The following is a 23,757-nucleotide window of genomic DNA, read 5'->3' as shown; positions in this document are numbered from 1 at the left end:
TTATATGGTTTTGGTAAATCTGAAGGAAAAACTCAGCAGACAATCTGATAGTGTGTACAGGGCTTTAGAATCCATCTTGGACTTGACCAGACTAACCTTAAAGCGCACGTGAAGCCCAACAATGAACTGCTCACATTGCTCATTTTGGGGGCTTAGATATACAATTTAAAATGTTTTGTTATATCTGTTTGAGAAGTGCAAAAAATATATTTTTGATCATTCCTGTGGCCTAAAAAAACAAACCTTCTATGTTATGGAAATGAGAAGAGGAGGACGTGTTCTTGTCCTAGGGCAGGGGTCTCCAAACGTTCTAAACAAAGGAACAGTTTACTGTCCTTTAGACTTTAGGGAGGCCGACTGTGCCCATTGGGAGTAAACAATGCCCTATGTTTAGTATTAGGAGGACAAATAGTTTGTGTCAGTGGGAGGAATAGTGCTTCAAGGGCCGGATAAATACAAGCAAAGGGCAGCATTCCAGCCACTGGGCTACAGTTTGGAGACCAATGTCATAGGGTAACAATGATGCTCCTTCAAAGTACAGCACGGTGGGCAAACATTGTCAACAGGAAGAGTGTTATTAGCAGGATCACAGGTAAAGGGACACATCTGACCAGAAAGCTAATGCAGCCACCATATCTACCATGTTTGTTCATGGGTTTAGTTATACTATTTAAAGCAGAACTGATTGGTCAAGGCTTGGTTCACATATGTGCGGCTGCTCATTCGTGCCTGGGGTCTGGTGCATGTCTGTTCACCAATCCGGGTGCGAATTAAGCCCAAATTTTTGCCTCAATTTGCACTTGATTCGGACCCAAACATGCACAAGACCCTTTTTCAAATTGAACCGCAGGCACCCCAGACATTGAGAGCCGGTCACACTTGCATGTCATGCAAATTGGAAGTGTGGAAACAATCCAATTCGCATATGCATGAACCCAGCCTTAAAGGAGGTTATTGCACTTTGTTTCTTGAATGTTTGTAAGGGGGACATTCTCAACTGGTAGTTGAAGTGACAAACCATATACTGTAAGGCTTGATTCACACCTATGCATTTTTAGTGCATTTTGCAGAATTGCACTACAGCCCATTTAACCTGGTTTCATATGGAACACGTTCTGTAGAGCAAATCTGCAAAATGTAAAAAGCACAAAAAATGCATAGGTGTGAATCCAGCCTAAATGAAATAGGTTCACCCAGGAACAGTTAAAATTCAGTTAGCTTGCTTATTTAAAAGCCTGTGGACAGCTGAGATTAATAACAAGGTCCTGCTACCAGGTAAGATATGAACCTAGGAATGGAAGCTCCATCACACCCAAAGCTATACAAAAGCTCTGAGCTTCAGGACCCAGAATTGATTAAGATTCTGAGAAATAAAAAGTTTGTTCTCTCCTCATCAGTCAAAAATTTTGCCATGTGTAGGGGGGAAACCTAGGTAGCATATATTGTAGAGACCATCCACAACTCTGCCAGAAAGTGCCTCTATATATACTGTATATATCTAATTCATTAGCATATGTGCTTGTCTCTTTATCAGGTGTAATCAATATTACTGGCCAATGCCAATGGATTTTTAATAATGTTGTTAATGGTTGTTTGCTGTTTTTCCTGGGTATAATGTGCTATTATGCTTAAATTTGACACTATGTAGTCATTTTATAATCAATAGCTTGTTAGGCCCCTTTCAAACTAGCAGACCAATTGGGTCCACCTGTCAGTTTTTTAGGCGGACCAGATTGGACCCTCCAGTCTCCTCTATGGAGCATTTGATCGAATCCTGTCTGCTTAAAAGAGACGGATGGGGATCTGTTACTCATCCATCTGGTGGATCGGATCAAATGGCCATCTGTTTACATCCAACTGCCCATAGAGTAGTGTGGGTTGTGTTTGAGTCCACTGTACAAAAAGCAGCCATCTGCCAGTTCAGCAGGGATCAGCGGACAGATTTCCCCCTGAGCAGGAGGGCTCCAACAGAGCCCACTCCGTGTGGAAGGATCGGATCAAATGGCAGTCGGGTGTAAACAGACAGGCCATCTGTTTATATCCGACTGCCCATAGAATAGCATGGGTTGTGTTTGTGTCCACTCTACTAAAACCAGCCATCTGCCAGTTCAGCAGGGATCAGCTGACAGATTTCTCCCTAAGCAGGAGGGCTCCAACGGAGCCCACTCCATGTGGAAGGGACCTTAAATTGAGCATAGTGGGATTTATCTATTAGCCACAGTAAGACAATGCTAAACAAGAAGATTGAGACAGATTTACTGTAAAGCTGGCCATACACAGAGTGAATGTTGGCTGAATCCTGTTGGACCAGACATAATTCAAACCATAGATGGAATGGTCACCTACTAACTCAACATCCTTCAATCTGAAAATTGAAGGAGCCAGGCTGAAAACTGGCGGCTGAACAGCAGCTGAAAACAATCAGATGGAAAGGCTGTCAACATACGATAAGGAATATTAATCCGGAAGTGAAAGCTTACAGCATATATAACCATTTTAAGACCCCATTCACACTTGGGGTTTGAGCCATTTACCCACTGAAGATCAAGAGAGGATCCATGTAAATGGGTACGGGGGGAAGCCCCATGGAAAGCGCTGCAGTCGCATAGACATGGCTAAATAAAAAATTAGCTTGATTTGTGTTTGTGTTTCTAACTTGCTTGATAAATGTGCACCATTGGATGATGGCAACTGTAAAAAAGACTTACTTTCTGTAGAAAATGATTAATAAAATTCCAGTCACTACCAATACACCTGCAAAGCATCCGCCAAATATTGCAGCAGGTGGAAATGCTTTAGACGTTAGCTGAGCTGAGAAGAAAAAAATAAGTTATTACTATAAGAAATTCATGTAAATCTAACAGTCAATACAAATGGTCGAAAGACATGCAAAGAACATGATGAGATTTATTAAAGGAGCAGAGCATATAAATTAGGGTAATGCCCAGTACACAGGATCTGATTATCGGGCGAATGATCATCTGTTTTTGTTTTTTTTTTGCATGCTAATCTCATGTTGAATCTGATGAGTTTACTAAAGCCATGAAAATTCTCGTACGACAGAATAAAAAATAGGAAATTATATCATGTGTTGCAATGCATATGTATTGCATTTTTGAATGACAGCTGTACTGACTGAATGAAAATCGTATGATCTGGCATTGTGCGAAAAAAATTCCATGCATGTCTGATAGAATAATATCAGATGAACTGTCCTGATCGGCTCTCGAAAGCTCTGTACTAATGATCTGATTATCTTACGATCGATTAGAAAGCAGATTTTTTTGTACGATTTTCGGATCGTGTGTACGGGGCTTTAAGTTGTGTTTAGATCAATTAACCAACCATGCCCTGTTTCCTTTTTACTTCCCTCTCTTATGTTTGGGTTTTTTATTTTACATTAGTTAAGAATGGGCTGTATCACATACATCATGAGGAAGTCATTTCCATCAGAAAGAACAAAAGGGTTATCAAATGGACATCTACATAATATGATCAATGGACAAAAGGGAAAAAAATTGCCCGCTGACATGTACACATCACATGGTAATTTACACATACAGAGAAATGTTACTGATGAATATATGTATAAGATTGGAATTCAAATGTTGTGACGTCGCTCAGATTTTCTAAATTGGAATTAGGAGGCATACATTTGAGGACGTTCCGCAAAGTATAAGAAAAATAGGGGGGGGGGGGGTTAGGGAGGGGAAAGGAAAGGGTGAGTCTTCACGGTCTGCCGATCGGATAGGGGCAGCTCAACCCCTGAGTGACAGGAATGGAAGGCAGAGGAGAAGAAAGGGTGAAAAAAAAATAATGAATAATTTAATTGAATAAATAAATAAAAAAGAGGGGGGCAAAGGGGGTAAGGGGGTGATGATTAGATATTTAATGTGAACATCAGATCACTTCATTTACTAACATTCACTCTTTAAAGTGAATAGCCTATATTACTTTAATACATCAACCACAGACAATGAGTTTTTGAGATCCTTACCTGTTTTATTGAATAGCTCCAGAACAAGCTCTCCATGTAAATTGGAAACCACACACTGTATATTCTGACTCTCTTCTACATTGACTGTAAGAGTCATGGTGCTGTTGGTACCTGAATTAGATGTCTTAGTAAAAATACTGACTTTGGCATTGGTGTGGTTTGAGCTATTATAAAACACCCCATTGTGTTTCCACTTTAGATTCGGTTCAGGAAATGAGTGACTTAGACATGTGCATTCAAGGAGATTTTCAACTGTACGACAACTCCCTTCAATGATTCTGGGCCTGTCTGTAACAAATGAGAAAATGGGGGGGGGGGGGGGGGGAATAATAAATATAATGATATTGAGCAAAGTGCAATCAGATATGACATGTGCAATCTTGTCCCTGCTGAGATTCCTTATTGATTGATGAGGCCACCAGTCCTAAGAGATCAGTAGGGATGCTTGGAAGGAAGGTTTGGATTTACTGACAATATCAGTTGCTTATACCTCTGGATCTACAGATCATTTAGAGATGCAGTTTCTGAAAAAGGCAAGCTCTGCTCAATGGCATGGCTAGGTGGGAATTAGGATCTGCCTAGGAAACAGCCAGCCATGAAATGCTGGCTGCATCAACCCACCCCTGTGCGCTGCCACGTGGGTGTTCTAGCAAAGCCATGGATCACGTTGCATATGTCTTTGTAGGAGCCCATGTATAGCAATAATGTGCCAGGTGCAGTCAAGTGCAGAAGCCCTTCCAGCTCCAGGCACATCCCCAGCTCAGAAGTGTCACATGACTTCCTTTCACTCTTGCTGGTTTGCATTTGAGGTCTGGTGAGTTTTTAAATAGAGTGAGGGGGTCTTTGCTTAAAGAGGGAGAGATCTTTGTTAAGTGAGGGGGGGAGTTTTGGTGGGTGAGAAACATAAAAGAGTGACAAGAAAAGGGTAGGGTGCAGGGGTTGCTGACAGGAAGAATATTTTTGGGGGTATGAGGGGTGATTTTCTTTCTTGGAGCAGGGTGGGAGGAAGAATTTTTGGAGGATGCTGAATTGGTAGTATGGGTGTTTTCTGTATTTTGTCAGGATTGTCCCTATCATTATTATTCCAGTGTTTTATCATGGCACACTATATATTGTATATATTTTTTTCCTCTCTATGATAATCTATGCAATGTTCAGATACAGAAACCTTTTGTAGGGCACCAGCCCCCCCTGTTTTACTCACCTGAGCTAGTTCGTTCCCAGACGCACACACCCTCTCTGGCCGGTGTCTCGGCTCTTGAATGGATAGATTTATAGCAGTGCCGCCATTGGCTCACACTGCTGTCAATCAAATCCAAACACGTGGACGCCGGGGGTTGGGGCCAAGTCCTGCTGTCTGTGTCTATGGACGCAGCAGGAGGACACGGGAGCGCACCCGCATGGGTCATCTGAAGGAGCGCGATTCGCAGGCAGGTCACTCGATGCAGGGAGGAGCCAGGAGCACCGCGGAGGGACCCCAGAACAGGAGGATCGGGCCACTCTGTGCTTAACCAACTGCACAGTGGTGTTAAGTATGACATGTTTGTTATTTTAAAAGAAAATAAAGGAACCTTTAGTGTCCCTTTAATTTCATGATTATTGTCCAAATAAAAATAATCTGCCTGGGGTCTTAAATATGCTAGGTACACCGCTGCATCATATCCCAATTTCACTATGAACACAAGTTATTCACATATATGTTAGTGGTTTAGAAAAAAATTTGGTTTCATTGTAATATAACCCTAAAAAGGTGAAAAAGTAAGTGTTAAAGATGGGAAGGCCCAGAAGAAAAAACTAAAAAATTATTTTACAATAATAAGTAATATATCCGTGACATGGTATTCAAACTATATAACAAGAAGACCTTAATGAAATATTTCTGAGACTTTATGTAAAGTCTTAAATTACTGCAAGTTCTCTCAGCTGAATACAAGCACATGCTGGAATACAGTTCAAGTAACACTGTAGGAGGTATTGCAGGGGAAAGGCTCCAATTTACTTTGCTTTTGGGCTCCATCCTGTACCTCCTACAGTTGGGTGATGGTTGGAATACCGTAGATGATAGTTTTGGTCCTCTCAGGCCTTAATTGACAGGTGAGAGGGAAAATTTGCCTGACAATTGAGTTTATCTTTTCTAACCATTGAATGATTCCTAATACTGTAATGTTCTCCACCATCACAGCATGATGTTTGCCTATAGTCTTCTGAATAAATGAATTTTTCTTTCCTCTCAGTAAAATGGTGAGACCAACATCAGTTTGAAAACATTTCCATGGTGCAATTTCTGCAATTTGCAAATATTGTGAGAAGAAATATTATTTTTCCAAATGCTACAAAGATGGCAAAACACATCCCAGCATGCAAGAGGTGTCCTAAAGACATTAAAAAATATTTTATGGAATTATGGCAAATGATGAGGACCAGAATGGAAGTGGGAGGAGCTTTTCCCTCAAGAGTTATCATTACAGAAACACTCTTTCTGCTGCTTCTTGATCATCACAAAGTGTTTCTTCACCAGCAGCATCTTCACATTACATAGTTATATGGTTAGTCTGGTTGAGAAAACACAAAAGTCCATATAGTTCATCCAATGTAAGGAAGTATTGCAAACCATGGCCTCCCAAAAATACACAATCCCTTCATTTATACAGAAAATTACACCTGAAAATCAAGAGCAAATTGATCAAGCACTTGCAAGAGCAATATATGCTTCTGGATCAGCATTGTCAATAACTGAAAATACATATTGGCCGAAAGCTTTTAAAGAGGAAGTAAACCCTGATGGGTTTACTTCCTCTTTGATTTCCTGCAAAGGTAAAGCATAATGGACTACTATGCATCGCATAGTAGTCCATTATGTGTCACTTACCTGACACAGGAGCCGCAAAGTCACCGCTGTCCCCTTGTGTACGGAGCCTCCATCTTCTTGGTGGGTCTCGCTGCTTCAGCGCTGTCATTCAACGAAGCAGCGATGACGTCACTCCCACGCATGCACACGGGAGCCGCCACTCGCGGCACATCACCGTTAACAGCGGCGCGCTCAATGCGCCTGCGCGCCGCTGTCTACGGTGCATGCGCTGTAGACAGCGATGACTGTCTTTTGGCAAATATCTCCTAAACCGTGTATGGTTTAGGAGATATTTCTTGGACCTACAGGTAAGCCTTAATCTAGGCTTACCTGTAGGTCAAAGTGGTTTTTAAGGGTTTACAACCACTTTAAATTATTATGAGGGAAAGGGAAGGGAAAGTTACCTGTTCTCATGCATAGGTGAAATGTTCTTAACATATACTTTGTTATTCCATTTGTAATAAAAAATAAAATTTTAAAAAGCAAGTTTAGTTTATTTACTGCATAAGCTGTACTTTTATTTCAAGCATACTACTTTTAAGGTACTAGTACGCTCCACCCAACTAAAAGCCCTGATAAATGCCTATTAATGAAATAAATAAAGGTGCCAACATAAATAGTGATCTCTACACTAACAAGAAAATAAATAAAAAAAGTATATGGCAAATTATTTGTAGTTTTTTTGGGTAGGTGAGGTAGCCCCAAATACTTTTTTTTTTATTTACTTTTATATACACTGCTTTTCCCCTTCCCAGTGTAAAAAAAAAAATGACATTCAATTTGTAAAACTACTCCACCCTGATTTTTTATTTTTTCTGAATATTTCCATTTTTTTTCAGGCAAAAACAGGGAAAAAAGGATATATTCCTATGGCTTCAAAATTTAAATTAAAGTTACCCATACCTTTTCAATCTTAATTTTCTCACAAAATGCTGAATTTTGAATGTACACAAATTTGGCATTTATTCACTTTTGCAATTGTATATTTTATATTTAGTCAGAATATGGAAGGTTATGTTGCATTTTGCATCTTAATGATAAGATAATGATTTTGGTATTTTTAATATTGAAGATATCAATTTACTTAAAATTTTGGAAACTACATGTGACATACAAAATCAGTAGTATTTTTTTTTTTTTTTATATATGTCTTTTATAACTATATTGTAAATTTTTTTATACACAAAAACTGGCGGAAAAGGCAGAGACCAGAAGCACTGAAGAAAAAGGGTTAAATTAGTATGTAATTGGATTCAGTGATGGCATTTTACCTGCGGCTGGCCGATATAGGTAACCTTGATCACATCAAAGCATGTATACTGTTGTTGTTCAGTCGTTTAGTCGTGTCCGACACTTCGTGACCTCATGGACCATAGCACTCCAGGCTTTTCTGTCCTTCACTTCATGCTCATTGTTTTGATGATGCTATCTATTCATCTTGTTTTCTGTCATCCTTTTCTCCTTTTTCCTTACATGTTTCTCAGCATCAGGGTCTTTCCCAATGAGTCCTCTCTGCGCATTAGGTGGCCAAAGTATTCGAGTTTCAGCTTCAGGATCTGTCCTTCCAGTGAATATTCAGGGTTAATCTCCTTCAAGATTGACTGGTTTGATCTTCTTGTTGTCCAAGGGACTTTCAAGCGTCTTCTCCAACACCATAGTTCAAAAGCATAAATTCTTTGGCGTTCAGCCTTCTTTATGATCCAACTTTCCCAACCATAGCTTACTACTGGAAATACCATAGCTTTGATTATTCAGCACTTTTTTGGCAGGTTGTTGTCTCTGCTTTTTATAATGTTATGTAGGTACCATTGCTTCCCTCCTAAGAATCAAGCGTCTCTTACTTTCATAGCTACAGTCACCGTCACCATATGTATACCGTAAATGTGTCTAGAACTCTGGTCCCTTACCTAGGTGGTTACTCAAGCCAGTAAAGGAAAAATATTCTTTAAACTGGCTTAGTACTGTTGTACTATTTTTTTTAATTTTTTTTTATGCTTTTCACTTCTGATCTTTTACAATGTATGTTGCAGGCAGACATATCAAATGAGGCACAATTAATGATTAACCCCTTTACAACACAGTTACACATATATGTGGTGTCCAGGAAGTGGGTTTTAAACCTGGGTGACGCATATATGTGTTCTGATGTTTGTGCTGGAAACGTGCTCGCTGGCACACTCCCAGCACCGAGGACAAGACTGTCCGTGACAGCAAAGGGTCTCCTACTAAAAATCGGGACGGGGGAACCAGATTCTGATCACATGATCTCTGTGCTAGCCCACAACCTTCTGTAGCCCATCTTAGTGTTGTTTTTTTTTATCTGTGAATGAGAAAGAACATACTTTTCCTCTACAGTGGAGAAAAAGATACAGCATATCTTTACCTCCTTGCTAAAGAAGTTTGTGCAAAAAAAAAAAGGTCTGCTGGAAAAAAAAAAAAAATGAACTAGGTCAGTGCTTGATCTAATTTAGTGAATGTTAAAGTGGTTGTAAAGGCTCAAGATTTTTTACCTTCATGTATTCTATGCATGAAGGTAAAAAGCCTTCTGTGTGCAGTGCCCCCCTAGTCCCCCTAATACTTACCTGAGCCCCATCACTGCTCGCCCGCTCCATCTGTAACAAGCTAACATCTATACATGACCTCTTCATCTCTCATGACTTTAACATACTCGCCATAACAGAAACCTGGCTTCAAAATTTTGACTCAGCTTCTCCTGCTGCCCTCTCCCATGGTGGTCTCCATTGGACTCACTCCCCCAGACCCAACAGACAGAATGTTGATGAGGACAAGGGCCTCTTCCCAACAACCCTGGCCGTTGGTTGTCGGGGTCTGCGGGCGGGGGGCTTATTGGAATCTGGGACCCCCCTTTAATAAGGGGGCCCCCCCCGATACCGGCCTCCCACCCTATGTGAATGAGTATGGGGTACGATGTGAAAAAAGTGTAAATAAAAAACACAACACAAGTTTTTAAGATAATTTATTAGACAGCTCTGGTGGTCTTCTGTCTTGGGGGGTCTTCTCGCCGGACTCCCCCGCTATCTTCTGCTCTTTTGCTAGCTCTTTTACTAGCAGGGGAGCCCGGCTTTCTTCTTCTTCGTCATCGCCGCCCCCGGAGGTCTTCCAACATCGGGGTCTTGTCCCACTCTTTGGGGGTCTTTTCCCCCTCTTCGGTTCTTCTGCCGGGCCTCCGCTTTCTTCTTCCAGCTCTTTTACTAGAGTTGGCCCGGTCTTCTGTCGCTGTTGCCTTCTTCTCTTCTCTTCTTCCTTGCGATGTTGACACGACACTCTCTCTGGCCGCAATGGCAGGGACGCGGCGACTTATATAGGGACAAGGGGCGGGGTCACTGGGTAATGTCACAGTCCCAGCATCCTCAAAAGAATATTTTACAAGATTTTTCTGGTAGTGGTACATGGTAATGGCATTAAAATATACAGATAAAACTATCTTGGGCCAGTTTTCTTTTCATAATAAAACAAAATCAGGAGATATCCATTAACATTTACCCCCAAAAGAAAGCCCAATCTATCCTGAAAAAAAAACAAGATATAATTCACCTAGATATATCAAGTAGTTGTGATGATATGTACAGTTATACTAACACATGTCAAAATTGCAAAATTGGGCTTAGGCATTAACTCCTTTATATCCGCACTATAGCCGAATGACCGCTACAGCGCAGATCTACTTTCCCGGGAGTACAACAATAGACGTCCTCCCCTTTGCACGCTCCCTGCACGGGGCATGCACTGTGATCACTGAGTCAATGAGACTCGGGTGATCACAGATTGGAGTAAGGGGTCGATCCTGACCCCTTACCACGTGATCAGCTGTCAGCCAATGACAGCTGATCATGTGATGTAAACAGAATATGAAAATGACATGCACATTAGTGCATTAGGGGACACCCCCTTGGACTTTGTATGGCAGTAATAAGTATCAAAAAAACAAAAATCAATTAACAAATATAAAAAAAGGGGCACAAGGGTGCCAACTTTGTTGAAGTAATCAAACAAAGAAAAAAAGGGAAATATGTTACATTATACACAATGAGTAAAAAAAGCCTAGAGTCGTACATCGATGAATGTTATAAATATATATAGAATAATCAAATACAATTTCTTTGATTACTTTAATAAAGTTGGCACCCTTGTGCCCCTTTTTTATATTTGTTAATTGAGTTTCGATTTTTGATACTTATTACTGCCATACAAAGTACAAGGGGGCGTCCCCTAATGCATTAAAGCGGGACTGTACTGGGGAAAAAAATATTAAACGCCAGCAGCTATAAATACTACAGCTGCTGACTTTTAATAAATGGACACTCACCTGTCCCGGGGTCCAGCGATGCCGGCAGCCGAGGCCAATCGATCGCTCGGCTCTCGGCTGCTGCCGCCACCATTCTAGGTGAGGGAATCAGGAAGTGAAGCGAATCGGCTTCACTTCCCGGTTCCCTACTGCGCATGCGCGAGTCGCGCAGCGCAATAGGAATTGTCCACCCTGTCTCTGGGACCTGTGTGTGTCCCAGCAGACAGAGCGGCAGGACAGGAAGAGGCATAGACTCCCACGGGAGTCTTTGCCCGGAAGTGGGTGTAAATACCTGTCTTTGACAGGTATCTCCACCCCCCTCCCCCCTGAAAGGTGCCAATTGTGACACTGGAGGGGGGAGGGTTCCGATCAGCGGAAGTTCCACTTTAGGGTGGAACCCCGCTTTAATGTGCATGTCTTTTCATGTAATGTTATTAGGATGTTGGCAGCAATAACACAATAATCAATTTCTCAAGACTTTGTCTGATGTAAACAGAAGATCGATAATTGTTTTTTTTTCTCATAAGTGTCAGCAATCAGTGCCACCTATCAATGCCCACGAGAGCCACCTATCAATACCCACCAGTGGTGCCAATCAGTGCCACCTAGCAGTGCTGCCTATCAGTGTCACCTACCAGTGCCGATCAGTGCCCATCACTGCCACCCATCAGTGCCCATCACTGCCAGCTATCAGTGCCACCTATCAGTGCCATCTATTAGTGCCCTTCAGTGCCACCTATCAATGCCCTTCAGTGCAACCCATCAGTGCCCACCAATGCCACCTATCAGTGCTCATCAGTGCTGTCTATTAGTGCCCATCAGTGCCGCCTTATCAGTGCCCATTCAATACAGACTATTGGTGGCCATCATTGCAGCTTCATCAGCGTACATCAATGAAGGAGAAAAATGACTTGTTTGCAAAATTTATTAACAAAATATAAAACGATTTTATATTGAGTTTTTTTAAATTTTGGTCTTTTTAAAAAAATTTCAACAAAAAAAAAAAAAACCCAGAGGTGATCAAATACCACCAAAAGCAAGCTCTATTTGTGGGGAAAAAATTATAAAAGTTTCTTTTGGGTACAGTGTTGTATGACCGCTAAAAGCTGAAAATTGGTCTGTGCAGGAGGGGGGTTTAGGTGCCCAGTAAGCAAGTGGTTAAGGTTGTTTTGACTCCAGGCACAAAGGCGTTGAGGGATCTGTAGAAAGCACATTATTATTTGTTGAGGGGCTTTAATAGCAGTAACCTCTATAAGTCTTATATAATGAATATTCAGTGTATGATTGTCTCCTGGAGCATGCCCCTAGTACAAAATAACGCCTATAGTATATTTGTAATGACTCATTGACTGATGGCCATCCCTTGTTATATGTTTGTAGTTTCTGACCGTCTCCTGTTATATGTCTGCAGTCTCTGACCATCTTCTGTTATATGTCTGCAGTCTCTGACCATCTTCTGTTATATGTCTGCAGTCTCTGACCATCTTCTGTTATATGTCTGCAGTCTGTGATCATCACCTGTTCTATGTCTGTGACCATCTCCTGTTATATGTCTGCAGTCTCTGATGGTTTTCTGTAGCATTAGATTCACTGAATATTAGTGTGACATTTATGTGATTTCAAGGGTCTCACTTGAGGCCCCCTATATCAAGTAAATTACCCAACCCTGCTTAACAGAAACGTCATATAACATTATGAATGCAAGAAAAACATGTACATTTACTTACAAGATAGCTTAATGGTGACTGAAGTCTCCTTACTGCCATGAGGGTTTGTGGCTTGGCAAGTATAAATTCCTTCATCGGTGAGTGACAAATTGGTGAAAATTAGTTTTCCTGTAGAGGAGGAAGTCAATGTTTCATTGGAGGATTTCCACACCAAGGAGGATTGTGGTACACTGTCAGCAGAGCAGATCAGGGAAAGCTGTGATCCGTCTGGAGGGTAAATGGCATTATTGGCATCTATGGTGCAACCTCTACTAGAAGATATGTTTAGCTCGTTGGTATTTATGGAACATTTGATCTCCGGTGCTCTTGGGGGATCTGTAACAACATTTTTAAAAGAACATGAGGAACCCAACATTTTCTGTTTTTCTCAAAAGAGATTTTGTACACAAGAATAAAAATAATCTCATTATTATCACCATGGCAATAACACTGGCTGCCTAATCAATTCCCTTGTACGGAATTTAGACCACTTTCACACTTGTATGACCTGAAAGTCCCATGACTTTGAAGCAACTTGAAGCAATGCCTGTGTAATCTTGAAGTCTATGGACCTCAAGTCACATCAAAATCGGACCAAAGTAGTGCAGGCACTACTTTGAAGTCACACAGATATGAACGGTACTCATTGGAAATCAAGGGGTACAACTTGTCATGCGACTTGGCAAGTCTCACAAGTGTGAAAGGGGCCTAAAGGATGAGAATGCCAAATTAAAGAGATTGGTCTAGTTATAAGTTTGTATTTGTCACAATGAAGCCAAGTTTAGGAACTCACTCAGAAAGTTGCCTTGCTACCATACAACTTACTGAGTGAGCTCCTAACCACAGTTTACGAAGCATTACAACTCAAGGGTAATCATTCATCTACATTCCACACACACATACAATAAAACAGCCCAGTGAAGGATGATTTGAACATAGCCCTGGAAACACATTGAGCCTTGGAGCTCTTATAATGGTACTCCATGCAAGCCGATTAGCCCATGGTCCCTGTTGCGGCACCACTGGTCAATAGAGAGATGACACATTTGATTCATTCACAATGTCCAGGCTTGAAATATAGCACTCCACCATCTACTTCCAGAATAATCAATTAATTTGTAGTCAGAGTCTTCAAATGCGAAATGCGATACTCCTAAGAACCAAAGCCTGAGAAAAAGTACTATGAGTATGTATGAAGGCTGGGGGAAACGGGTGGGTGGGAACCCATAAACGCCAACAACACCAGCCCTGAACAGAGGAGGAGGGTGAAATAGATCTCTCAAACTCCTCCCACAAATACAGGCTAGCCTCATGCCAGCCTTTCACTTGTAGTCAGAGTCTTCATATCGTCCATGCCAGACACATAACACTGGTCCCACCTGATTCAATCGGGTCGTGCTTCAGCCTGTGACCTGACAACTGAGTCTGAATTCTGAACTAAAGAAGGAGGGCCAGACTCCATCCCGGGGAAATAAGTCCCATGGCATGATACAGTCATACCTAAAGTGACTGAAACCCCCCCTACCTGGAACAGGCTTGGGATCGGAAAAGATGACTGGACTGACGTCCCTGAGCAGTTCTCCAGGCAACATCCCAGACAAGAGCTCAGAGCCAAGAGTGGAATCCAGAATCATGGCGACGTTTGTCCAAACCTACCATTTAAGCACCGTCAAGGGGATGTGGCTCAGCACACACCCTGAAAGTGCTTTCACACTGGGGCGGGAGCGGCGTCGGCGGTAAAGTGCCGCTATTTTTAGCGGCGCTTTACCGTCGTTTTAGCGGCGGTCTGCGGGCGCTAGCGGGGTGGTTTTAACCCCCGCTAGCGGCCGAAAAAGGCTTTCACACTGGAGTGAAAGGGGCCGGTTTTTTTCAGGCGTTACACAGGCGCTATTTTTACCGCCCCAGTGTGGAAGCAGCCTGAGAGAGACTATAAATCCCTGGGTGGTAACCAGGGCCTCTATGCAACAGGATAACAACTGAAAGAAAATAGACGACTACTTCCAACCCAAGGGTGAGCCCAGTGGTGAAACGACATCTGCACCAATCAACTAGCGCTAACAACGAGCAGGACTGATGGAAGTGAGTGCAAGCATGGTTGATATCGATATGGATGCAAATACAGCCCAATCTGAGAACACAAACTAGAGAAATGACAGACAACCAGACATGAGAACAACAACGTCCCTCTGTGCCTACCTAAGTATGAGAACATGAGCAGAAATGTCAAGACCACTGCACGTAAATTAAATCTGATAATTGCGAAAAAACTAAACCTCAGCCCGTATGAATCTGTAGACATGACAGATCCCGACATGTGAGCCCTGAAAGGGTCGAGGCTGAAATGCTATAACAGAAATGCTGAGACTGAACTCTGAGGCAGGAACGCTATGACAGAAATGCTGAGACTGAACACTGAGGCAGAAACACTATGAATGAAATGCTGAGACTGAACGCTGAGGCAGAAACGCTATGAACGAAATGCTGAGACTGAACGCTGAGACAGAAACGCTATGACAGAAATCCTGTGGCAAAAACACAAGGACAGCAACACTATGACAGAAAACGCTATGACAGAAATCTGAAACTGAACGCTGAGGCGAAACGTAATGACAGAAATCCTGGGGCAGAAACACTATGACAGAAACGCTGAGACTGAAATACTGAAGCAGAAATTCAATGACAGAAATCCTGGGGCAGAAATGCCATGACAGAAATCCTGGGGCAGAAATGCTATGACAGAACGCTGAGACAGAATCGCTCAGGCAGCAATGCAATGACAGAAATCCTGAGCAGAAATGCTGAGGCAGAAATGCCATGACAGAAATCCTGGGGCAGAAACACTATGACAGAACACTGAGACTGAACGCTGAGGCAGAAATGCAATGACAGAAATCCTGGGGCAGAACACTGAGGCAGAAATGCCATGACAGAAATCCTGGGGGAGAACTGCTATTACAGAACGCCAAGACTGAAACACTGAGGTAGAAATGCAAAGACAGAAATCCTGAGGCAGAAACGTTATTACAGAAATGCTGAGACTGAATGCCGAGACAGAAATACTGGGGCAGAACACTATGAGAGAAATGCTATGACAGAAAAACACCATGACAGAAATCCTGGGGCAGAAACGCTATGACAGAAATCCTGGGGCAGAAACACTATGACAGAAATCATGGGGCAGAAAACCGCTATGACAGAAACCCTGGGGCAGAAACACTTTGACAAAAATGCCAAAACTGTATGCCGAGACAGAAAAGCTGGGGCAGAACGCTATCAAATGAATGCTGGGGCAGAACGCTATGAAAGAAATGCTGGGGCAGAATGCTATGAAAGAAATGCTGGGGCAGAACGCTATGAAAGAAATGCTGGGGCAGAACATTATGATAGAAATGCTGAGGCAGAATGCTATGAAAGAAATGCTGGGGCAGAACACTATGACGGAAATGCTGGGGCAGAATGCTATGACCAAAATGCTGGGGCAGAACGCTATGACAGAAATCCTGGGGCAGAAATGCTATGACAGAAATGCCAAGACTGATTGCTGAGAGAGGAATGCTGGGGCAAAACACTATGTCAGAAATGCCGGGGCAGAACGCTATGACAGAAATGCCGGGGCAGAACGCTATGACAGAAATGCTGGGGAGAAACACTATGACAGAAATGCTGGGGCAGAACGCTACAAGAGAAATGCTGGGGCAGAATGCTACGACAGAAATGCTGGGGCAGAACGCTACGACAGAAATGCTGGGGCAGATACGCCATGACAGACATGCTATGAACGAAACACTATGCTAGAAATGCTGACAGAAAAACGCTATGACAGGACGCCTAGACAGAAATGCTATGACAAAAAATCCTGGGCAAAAACGCTACAATGGAAACACTGACAGAAAACGCCTGCATTTACCCCCCCCCCCCCCCCCCAGGGAAAACTCAGACCTGGACTTCAAAGCCAGAAGTATGTCTACTAGAGGAAATAGTGGTGGAGGGTCATTCATACTATGCAGTGGTAGAAACAAATAATAAACGCAGATCCGCGGCTGGTGACACTTGCAGCCACCAGCTAACATTACATGCAGCCAAGCTACCATGCTGAACCTAGAAAACCATCTGCTGACATGCATGAAAGACTAGTCTATGCCAAATGAATACTATGTGGTAGACTTGTGCACAATGGAAAATGTTGTTTAGTTTCGGTTTGTTGTCATTTGTAAAATACATAATTTCGTTATATTCATCCGAATGTCCGAAAGATGCAAAATTCGGCCGAATTTCGATTCGTTATGAAACAAATTGCACAAGCCTACTATGTGGCAAGGTGGGGACACCTGGCAGGGGGGACAGCTAAGTGCTGGAAGTGCCATGGATCCATGACGTCTGGCTAAACCGGACCCAAGGACTGAAACGCCCCCTACCCCCCTGGCCTGTGCCTACCAGGACTAAGTTGCGGTGCATGCCCGGGAGGCATGCGGGAGTCCCCCCCATAATGTCCCATGCTAGTACCGGGAGATGAGAAGGTGGGTGAGCACCCCCCCCATGGAACCAAGGTAAGAACCGGGAGGCGTGCAGACTTCTCCTTAATGATGCATGGCGTGGGTTCCAGGGAGGTGAACTGGCGGGTGAGTGGCAAGTAGGTGGGTGGAGGATGGATGCTCCCCGCTCCCCCACCAGTGTGAGCGCCAGGAGAAATGGGCGGGCGCCTCCCACGATGCAGGAAGGAACACAGGGATGAACGGGAGAAGTGGGTAGTGGCCCCCCAACCATGCGGGATTGAGCCCAGCAGAGGTAGGTGGGCGGCTGGGCAGCCAACATCCCCCCAGTGTGAGCACTGAGGGAAGCGGGCGGGCGGCAACTGAAGCCCAATGGAGCCCTAGGGAAAGTGGATGGGTGGAGGATGAGCTCCGGAATAAGCGGGCGGGCGGCCCTCGCGATGCTAGATGGAACATGGGGCTGAAAGGGATGATGGGCTGGGGCCCCCCGATGCTGGTGGAACCAAGGGATGAAACGGAGGACGGACGGGCGGTCCCCCAATAGTACCCAGGAGTGGAACTGACACCATTGCTGCGGCCGACCGCTGCTCTGTAAGGAGGCCAGGAGTGACGTGCGTCGGCCACATCAACCCAGAAACGCAGACAACACCAGCCCTGAACAGAGGAGGAGGGTTAAATAGCCCTCTCAAACTTCTCCCACAAATAAAGGCTAACCTCCAGTCAGCCTTACACTAACCAGCCAACCTACCAAACAACCAATAACCAACCAGCACATATCACGTGGTTTGAGAGTGGATAACATGTGTCAAACACTTTTCAATACCTTATCTCTTGAGAATCAAATATATAGAGCTAAGAAACAAAATAAGGCTGAATGTACCCTGTGAAGCACCCCCATCCCTGTTATGCATACAAAAATACAGAATTTTGCCTGTGGGACTTTAGATGAAGCGTGACACAGCCAGGAAAAACAAAGTATAAATTTATTGCATGTTATACCAATAAGGTCATTTGAAAAAGGGTTCCATGATGCCAAACAAATTGGCCCAACTATACATTTATAATCCATAGTAATTTTCAACATTGCACAGTTAAACCACAGTAAATGTAACATAGCATCTTGAGTGATCCGACATGTTTCGTGATTTTGTTCTCACTTCTTCAGGGAAAGATGCATATACACATGTCTAAAGGGTAAAATAATTGAAAAAATGTATAACATGGATATTAGAGAGCATGTTATATGTATACACATGTGTGGATCAAGTTTGAGGCTCCATACTTACGAAATTGCAGGACATCACACGTCTAACCCAAAGGTTACAGGGACAGGGATGTCTAACCTGGGAGCTGTCTAACATCCTGCAATTTCATAAGTATGGATCCTCAAACTTGATCCCCACAAGTGTATACATATATAACATACTATCCATATACATTTTTTCCATTCTTTTACCCTTTAGACGTGTATATGCATAAACCCCTAAAGAAGTGAGAACACACTCACAAAACACGTTGGGTCACTCAAAGGGGCTATGTTACATTTACTATGGATTTACTGTGAAATGTATATTATTATAGATTGTAAATGTATAGTTGAGCCAATTTACGCTTCATCGAAAGTCCCACGGGCAAAATTCAGTATTTTTGTAGAGATTTTGTTTTTTAATAAGGCTCCATTCACACTATAAGGGCCCTTTCACACTGCTCTCTGTAGAATTAAAAGGGAAACATTGTTCTTGTATTTTTCTTGCAAGATAAAGACGCAGGAAATAAGTATGTGCGTGAAAGGGCCCTAAGCTACAAAAATGGCAAAGAAAAACGCTAGATGAAAAACGCTCAAAAGGCTCCATGCACACTAGCGTTTTTTTAAGCTCCTAGAAGCTGTTATTAGCTACTATTATTTATTTTTCTGCTCCTAGAAACTAATAGTGTTATCCTATGTGTCCATGCACACTATTATATGCTAGAAACATTTTTCAAGCATCAGTGTTTTTGCAGAGTTTTTGGGAGCATTTTCTAGGCAGAAAAAGACACTAAATTCTCCCTAAAAGCTTCTAACAGCTTTTTTCAAGCTTTTATTTTCTTCATGTACTGTAAAAACGCTAATAAAATGCCAACATTACTAAATTTTGCTGTTGCGCATGTGCGCAGGAGCCATCGGTCACAGCACACGCTGGGGAAGAAACGGCACGGAGGTCCGTTTCTTCACAGTCTATGCACCAATGACTACATCATTCAGTACACTACAAGGGAAATATCTCCTAAACGGCGCATGTTTAGGAGATATTTCCACTACCTATAGCCCCTCACCCGTAGACCCCCACAACCACCGCGCAAGGGTTGTGGAAATGAGGCGCATAAATCACCCTCCCGCTGTTGAAGGCATGTGGCCTGGTGTCCTGTCCTCCAGGCTGCATACTCGGATAAGGGCCTGGTATGGATTTTGGTTGGGACCCCACACGTTTTTTTTTAAATTTTGCCATGGGGTTCCCCTTAATATCCATACCAGACCCAAAAGGCCTGGCATGGACTGGGCGGGGGGAACCCACGCTCTTAATTTCCTTGATTTGTATATATATTACTGGGATCCGGCAATACATTACAGCCGTGCGCAAGTTTAAATTACATTTTTTCCTTTAGAAATATAATTTTGTGGTGGGACTGTAAGCCCTTGTACACATGGTCAGACATTCCGACAACCAAATCCGTCGGAGTTTGTCCGACGGATTTTGTTCGAAACTGTTGCATACACACAGTCGGACAAAGTTGTCAGAAAATCCGATCGTACTTAACGTGATGACGTTATTTCGTTAGGACAGGACTACGTTCAGGCTAGTAGCCAATAACTTTGGTCTAGGAATTTGATCTGAGCATGCGTGGCACTTTGTCCGATCAGAAGTGATTAACCACTTGCTTACTGGGCACATATACCCCCTGTCCGCCCAGGCCCATTTTTAACTTTCAGCGCTGTCACACTTTGAGTGACAATTGCATGGTTATGCTACACTGTACTGGTGGGCACTGATAGGTGGCACAGATAGGTGACATGGATAGGCGGTACTGATGGGCACAGATGGGCATTGATGGGTGGCACTGATGGACAACACTGATGGGCATTGATTGACAGCAGTGATGGGCATTGATGAGCAGCACTGATAGGCGGCACTGATTGCCAGCACTGACTGGCATCGCTAATGGGCACTGATTGGTGGCACTTGTGGGCAGTGGTGAGCACCGATTGCTGCCACTGGTGGGCACCGATTGCTGGCATTGGTGGGCAATGGCGGGCACTAATTGGTGACACTGTATTGCTATATTGTAATCAGGGCACTAATGATCAGCGCCCTGATTACATTCCTAGATGTCCCCCCTGTGTGGAGATGCCGCTGATCTGCTCTCCTTGCCACACACTCTGTCAGTGTGAGGCAAGGAGAGCCGATTACCATCATCTCTGTGTTTACATGACAGCCACGTTTTTCAAAGATACTGATCGTAACGCATTTATCCCACGTGACAGTTGCCACCATAAAGCGTGGCTACAGTCCGTTCCAAAAAGCCAGCCAGTTCATTAGAATGAGGCGCAACTGCTCCCGGGATGTTGATTTTGATGCGCAGGCCGGGGTTCTTGTAGAGAGATTACTGGCTAAAGGCTACGATGAACAAGATTTAAAAGAAAAATTGAGGGAAGTACGAGAAATTGATCGTAGCCTTTTACTTAAAGAAAGAACGGAGGGGGAGGTGAATAATATTAACAGCAATTTTCAATGTCCATTTGTTACTAGATTCTCTCAACAACATTTTTCGGTCAAAAGGATTGTGCGTACTGGCACATAATCAAAAATGACCAAATTCTGGGTTCACTCCTCCCGGAGGTGGTGTTTAGGGGTGTACCATCTATTAGACAAAAAATCGCACCTAATGTGTGCGACCCCCCGACAATTAAACCTATGTTTTTTCAGAACCTGATAGGGTTTTTTAAGTGTAATAAGTGCTGTGTATGTTCCATTAATAGTATAAAGAAAAAGAAAACAACAGAATTTTGTTCAGGAAACACTAAACAGATCTTCCCCATTAAATCATTTATAACCTGTTTCACGGAGGGAGTGGTATACCTCCTAACCTGCCCTTGTGGGCTCCACTATGTGGGTCACACATTGCGCCCTCTCCAGGTGAGGTTAGGGGAACATTTGGGTAACATTAGAAGGGGATTTAAGGGACATCCAGTTTCGAAACATTATTTGAAAGTACATGATCGCGATCCCCGGGGAACGTCCCTCCTGGGAATCGATAAATTACAGATACCCTGGAGAGGAGGCCCTAAAAAGAGGGCGATTTCAAAACTCGAAATGAGCTGGATATATAAAATCAAGAGCCTTAAACCTTTTGGACTCAACGTAGATATAGAGATTAATGCTTTTATTGATAATGCGTGAGGGGTATGAAATACAGTTGATATATGATGCAAATGTGTCTGTTCGGGGGAACGGTTTATTTTTGTTCCTTTTTTCCATATAGTTTTGGTGTCTCCTTCAATTTTTGAACTAAATGAGGACAGACCATTTCCTTCTATTTAAATTTTTAAAAGATGGTTTCCCTATAGGAATTGGACACTGTGTGCCATTAGAACGTGAGTGGTCACACATTTTCCGATATGTGCTTTCCACTCAGATGTGTGCAGTTCAGATATAGGCTCAATCCATAAGGAAATAGAGCTTGAGCTTGGACTTAGTTTCAAACCTGGACCGCGTTTGGTCTCCATGAAAATGGCGACCTGGGCGGGACCAATGGTTTGGGAGACGAGGGATTCGGTTCATTCCTATAACCTTCGAAAAAATGGTAGCCGTTCGGAAGTGAGGCTTGGTTCGACCGGAATGTCGACCCTCACCTCTTTCGAACGGAATCGAGGCTTGGTTTAGTCGTAACGCTATTTATACGTGATGGATCAGCATATCACCTGTGCCCCAGGAGGATGTAAGTTTTTACGAAACATGTCAGGCTGTTTGTGCTGATACCACCACGCTTAGAATATTCCCTAGCACGGGTGTATATTTGTTCTTATTTTAACCGTCTTTTTATGCATATATTTTTTTATTTTTACTTGCTAGAATCGGACCGATTCGGTCATACTTTTGGTCTACTGTATATTAAAGACATTTTCTAGAATCGGACCTATTCGGTCATATTTTTGGTCTGCTGTATGTTAGGAAAAACACATTTTTTAATAAAATTGCCGACTGTCTAACGGTACGTTCACGATCGGAGTCCTTCTTTGTTTTCCCCTTCCCTTTACTCGTGGCCGAGAGGCCCGAGTATTTTATGTTTTACTACAGGTTTGCGTATTGAAAAACCTTAACATCGGACGATCCGCTGGGGAGCTATAAACAAACTCCAGACGTACAGGGAGACCGGATAGCCACTATCTATGGTATTCGAGAGAGGAAGTAGGACGTACGGAATCGCTTCAATCTAGGCTGGTTACTTCCGAATGATCCACATCTATCCATGCGTCTAGTAGCACATCGGAACGGATTACACGCAAAAGAACCCTGCAGAGGGCTGTCTGCTCGCGCTAATGACTCCGCTGACTGGGAGTCCACCCATTGCGATAAGAGTCAAACTTTTTTCAACTCTGGATTTGTAAGAAGATTACACTGAATTCGTAAAAAGGATCGATTTCCCTATTAGTTGGTTTTCTTGGAAACACAGAGTCCCTGATTACAAAAGACTCCTTCTTTCTTGATTGAACTTTACACAGGATGTTTTTGTTTTTTTGATTTGTAATTTCAATGATTTGGATTAGATTTCTCACTTTCATTTTTCATGTAATTTTAGCGCAACTTTATATATACAATTTTTTCTGTGTTTACATGTGACCGGCTGTGATTGGACACAGCCGATCACATGGTTAATTTCTCTTTACAGAGATCGGGGTCACGCCGTGTCCTAGCAACAAGGCGTGGCCACGCGAGAGCAGCCCTTCTGAGCATCGTTCCAGAATGAGAGCCGCACTACCCCGCCGTCATTTGACGGTGGGTAGCCGGCAAGCAGTTAATCAGCGCTGGATTTTTTATTTTATAAACAAACAAAAAAAACAGTTTTCATAGTTTGTTACAAAATTTTGCAAACAAACACATTTTTCTCCTTCATTGGCGTGCGCTGATGAGGCTGCACTGATGGGCACTGATAGGCTGCACTGATTGGCATTGATAAGGTGGTACTGATAGGTGGCACTGATGGGCACTGATGAGGCAGCACTGATGGCCACTGATAAGAGGCACTGAAGGGCACTGAGAGGTGGCACTGATGAGCATTGATCAGGAGGCACTGATGAGGCTGCATGATACGTGGCACTGATGGACACTGATAGGTGGCACTGATGGGCACTGATAGGTGGCACTGATGATGAG

At 43.1% G+C, this 23,757-nt stretch overlaps 1 protein-coding gene across 1 annotated transcript in view; it reads right to left on the bottom strand.

The window, feature by feature from the left end:
• The window catches only part of LOC143933771 (sialic acid-binding Ig-like lectin 13), a 54,995-nt gene that overhangs the window by 7,666 nt on the left and 23,572 nt on the right, over positions 1-23,757 (bottom strand). Inside the window, exons 5-7 of the mRNA XM_077456772.1 lie at positions 12,879-13,193; positions 3,998-4,285; positions 2,709-2,811 (exon numbers count right to left, since the gene is read on the bottom strand). Of these exons, the coding sequence (XP_077312898.1) occupies positions 2,709-2,811; positions 3,998-4,285; positions 12,879-13,193 (706 nt within the window). The remainder of the gene's footprint in view (positions 1-2,708; positions 2,812-3,997; positions 4,286-12,878; positions 13,194-23,757) is intronic.

The sequence above is a fragment of the Lithobates pipiens genome, unplaced genomic scaffold (assembly GCF_037356315.1).
Source record: "Lithobates pipiens isolate NorthernLeopardFrog02 unplaced genomic scaffold, aLitPip1_a1.2 Scaffold_27, whole genome shotgun sequence".
Classification (NCBI taxonomy): domain Eukaryota; kingdom Metazoa; phylum Chordata; class Amphibia; order Anura; family Ranidae; genus Lithobates; species Lithobates pipiens.
Note: the sequence above shows the minus strand (reverse complement) of the source record. Positions and strands in the feature narration are given on the sequence as shown.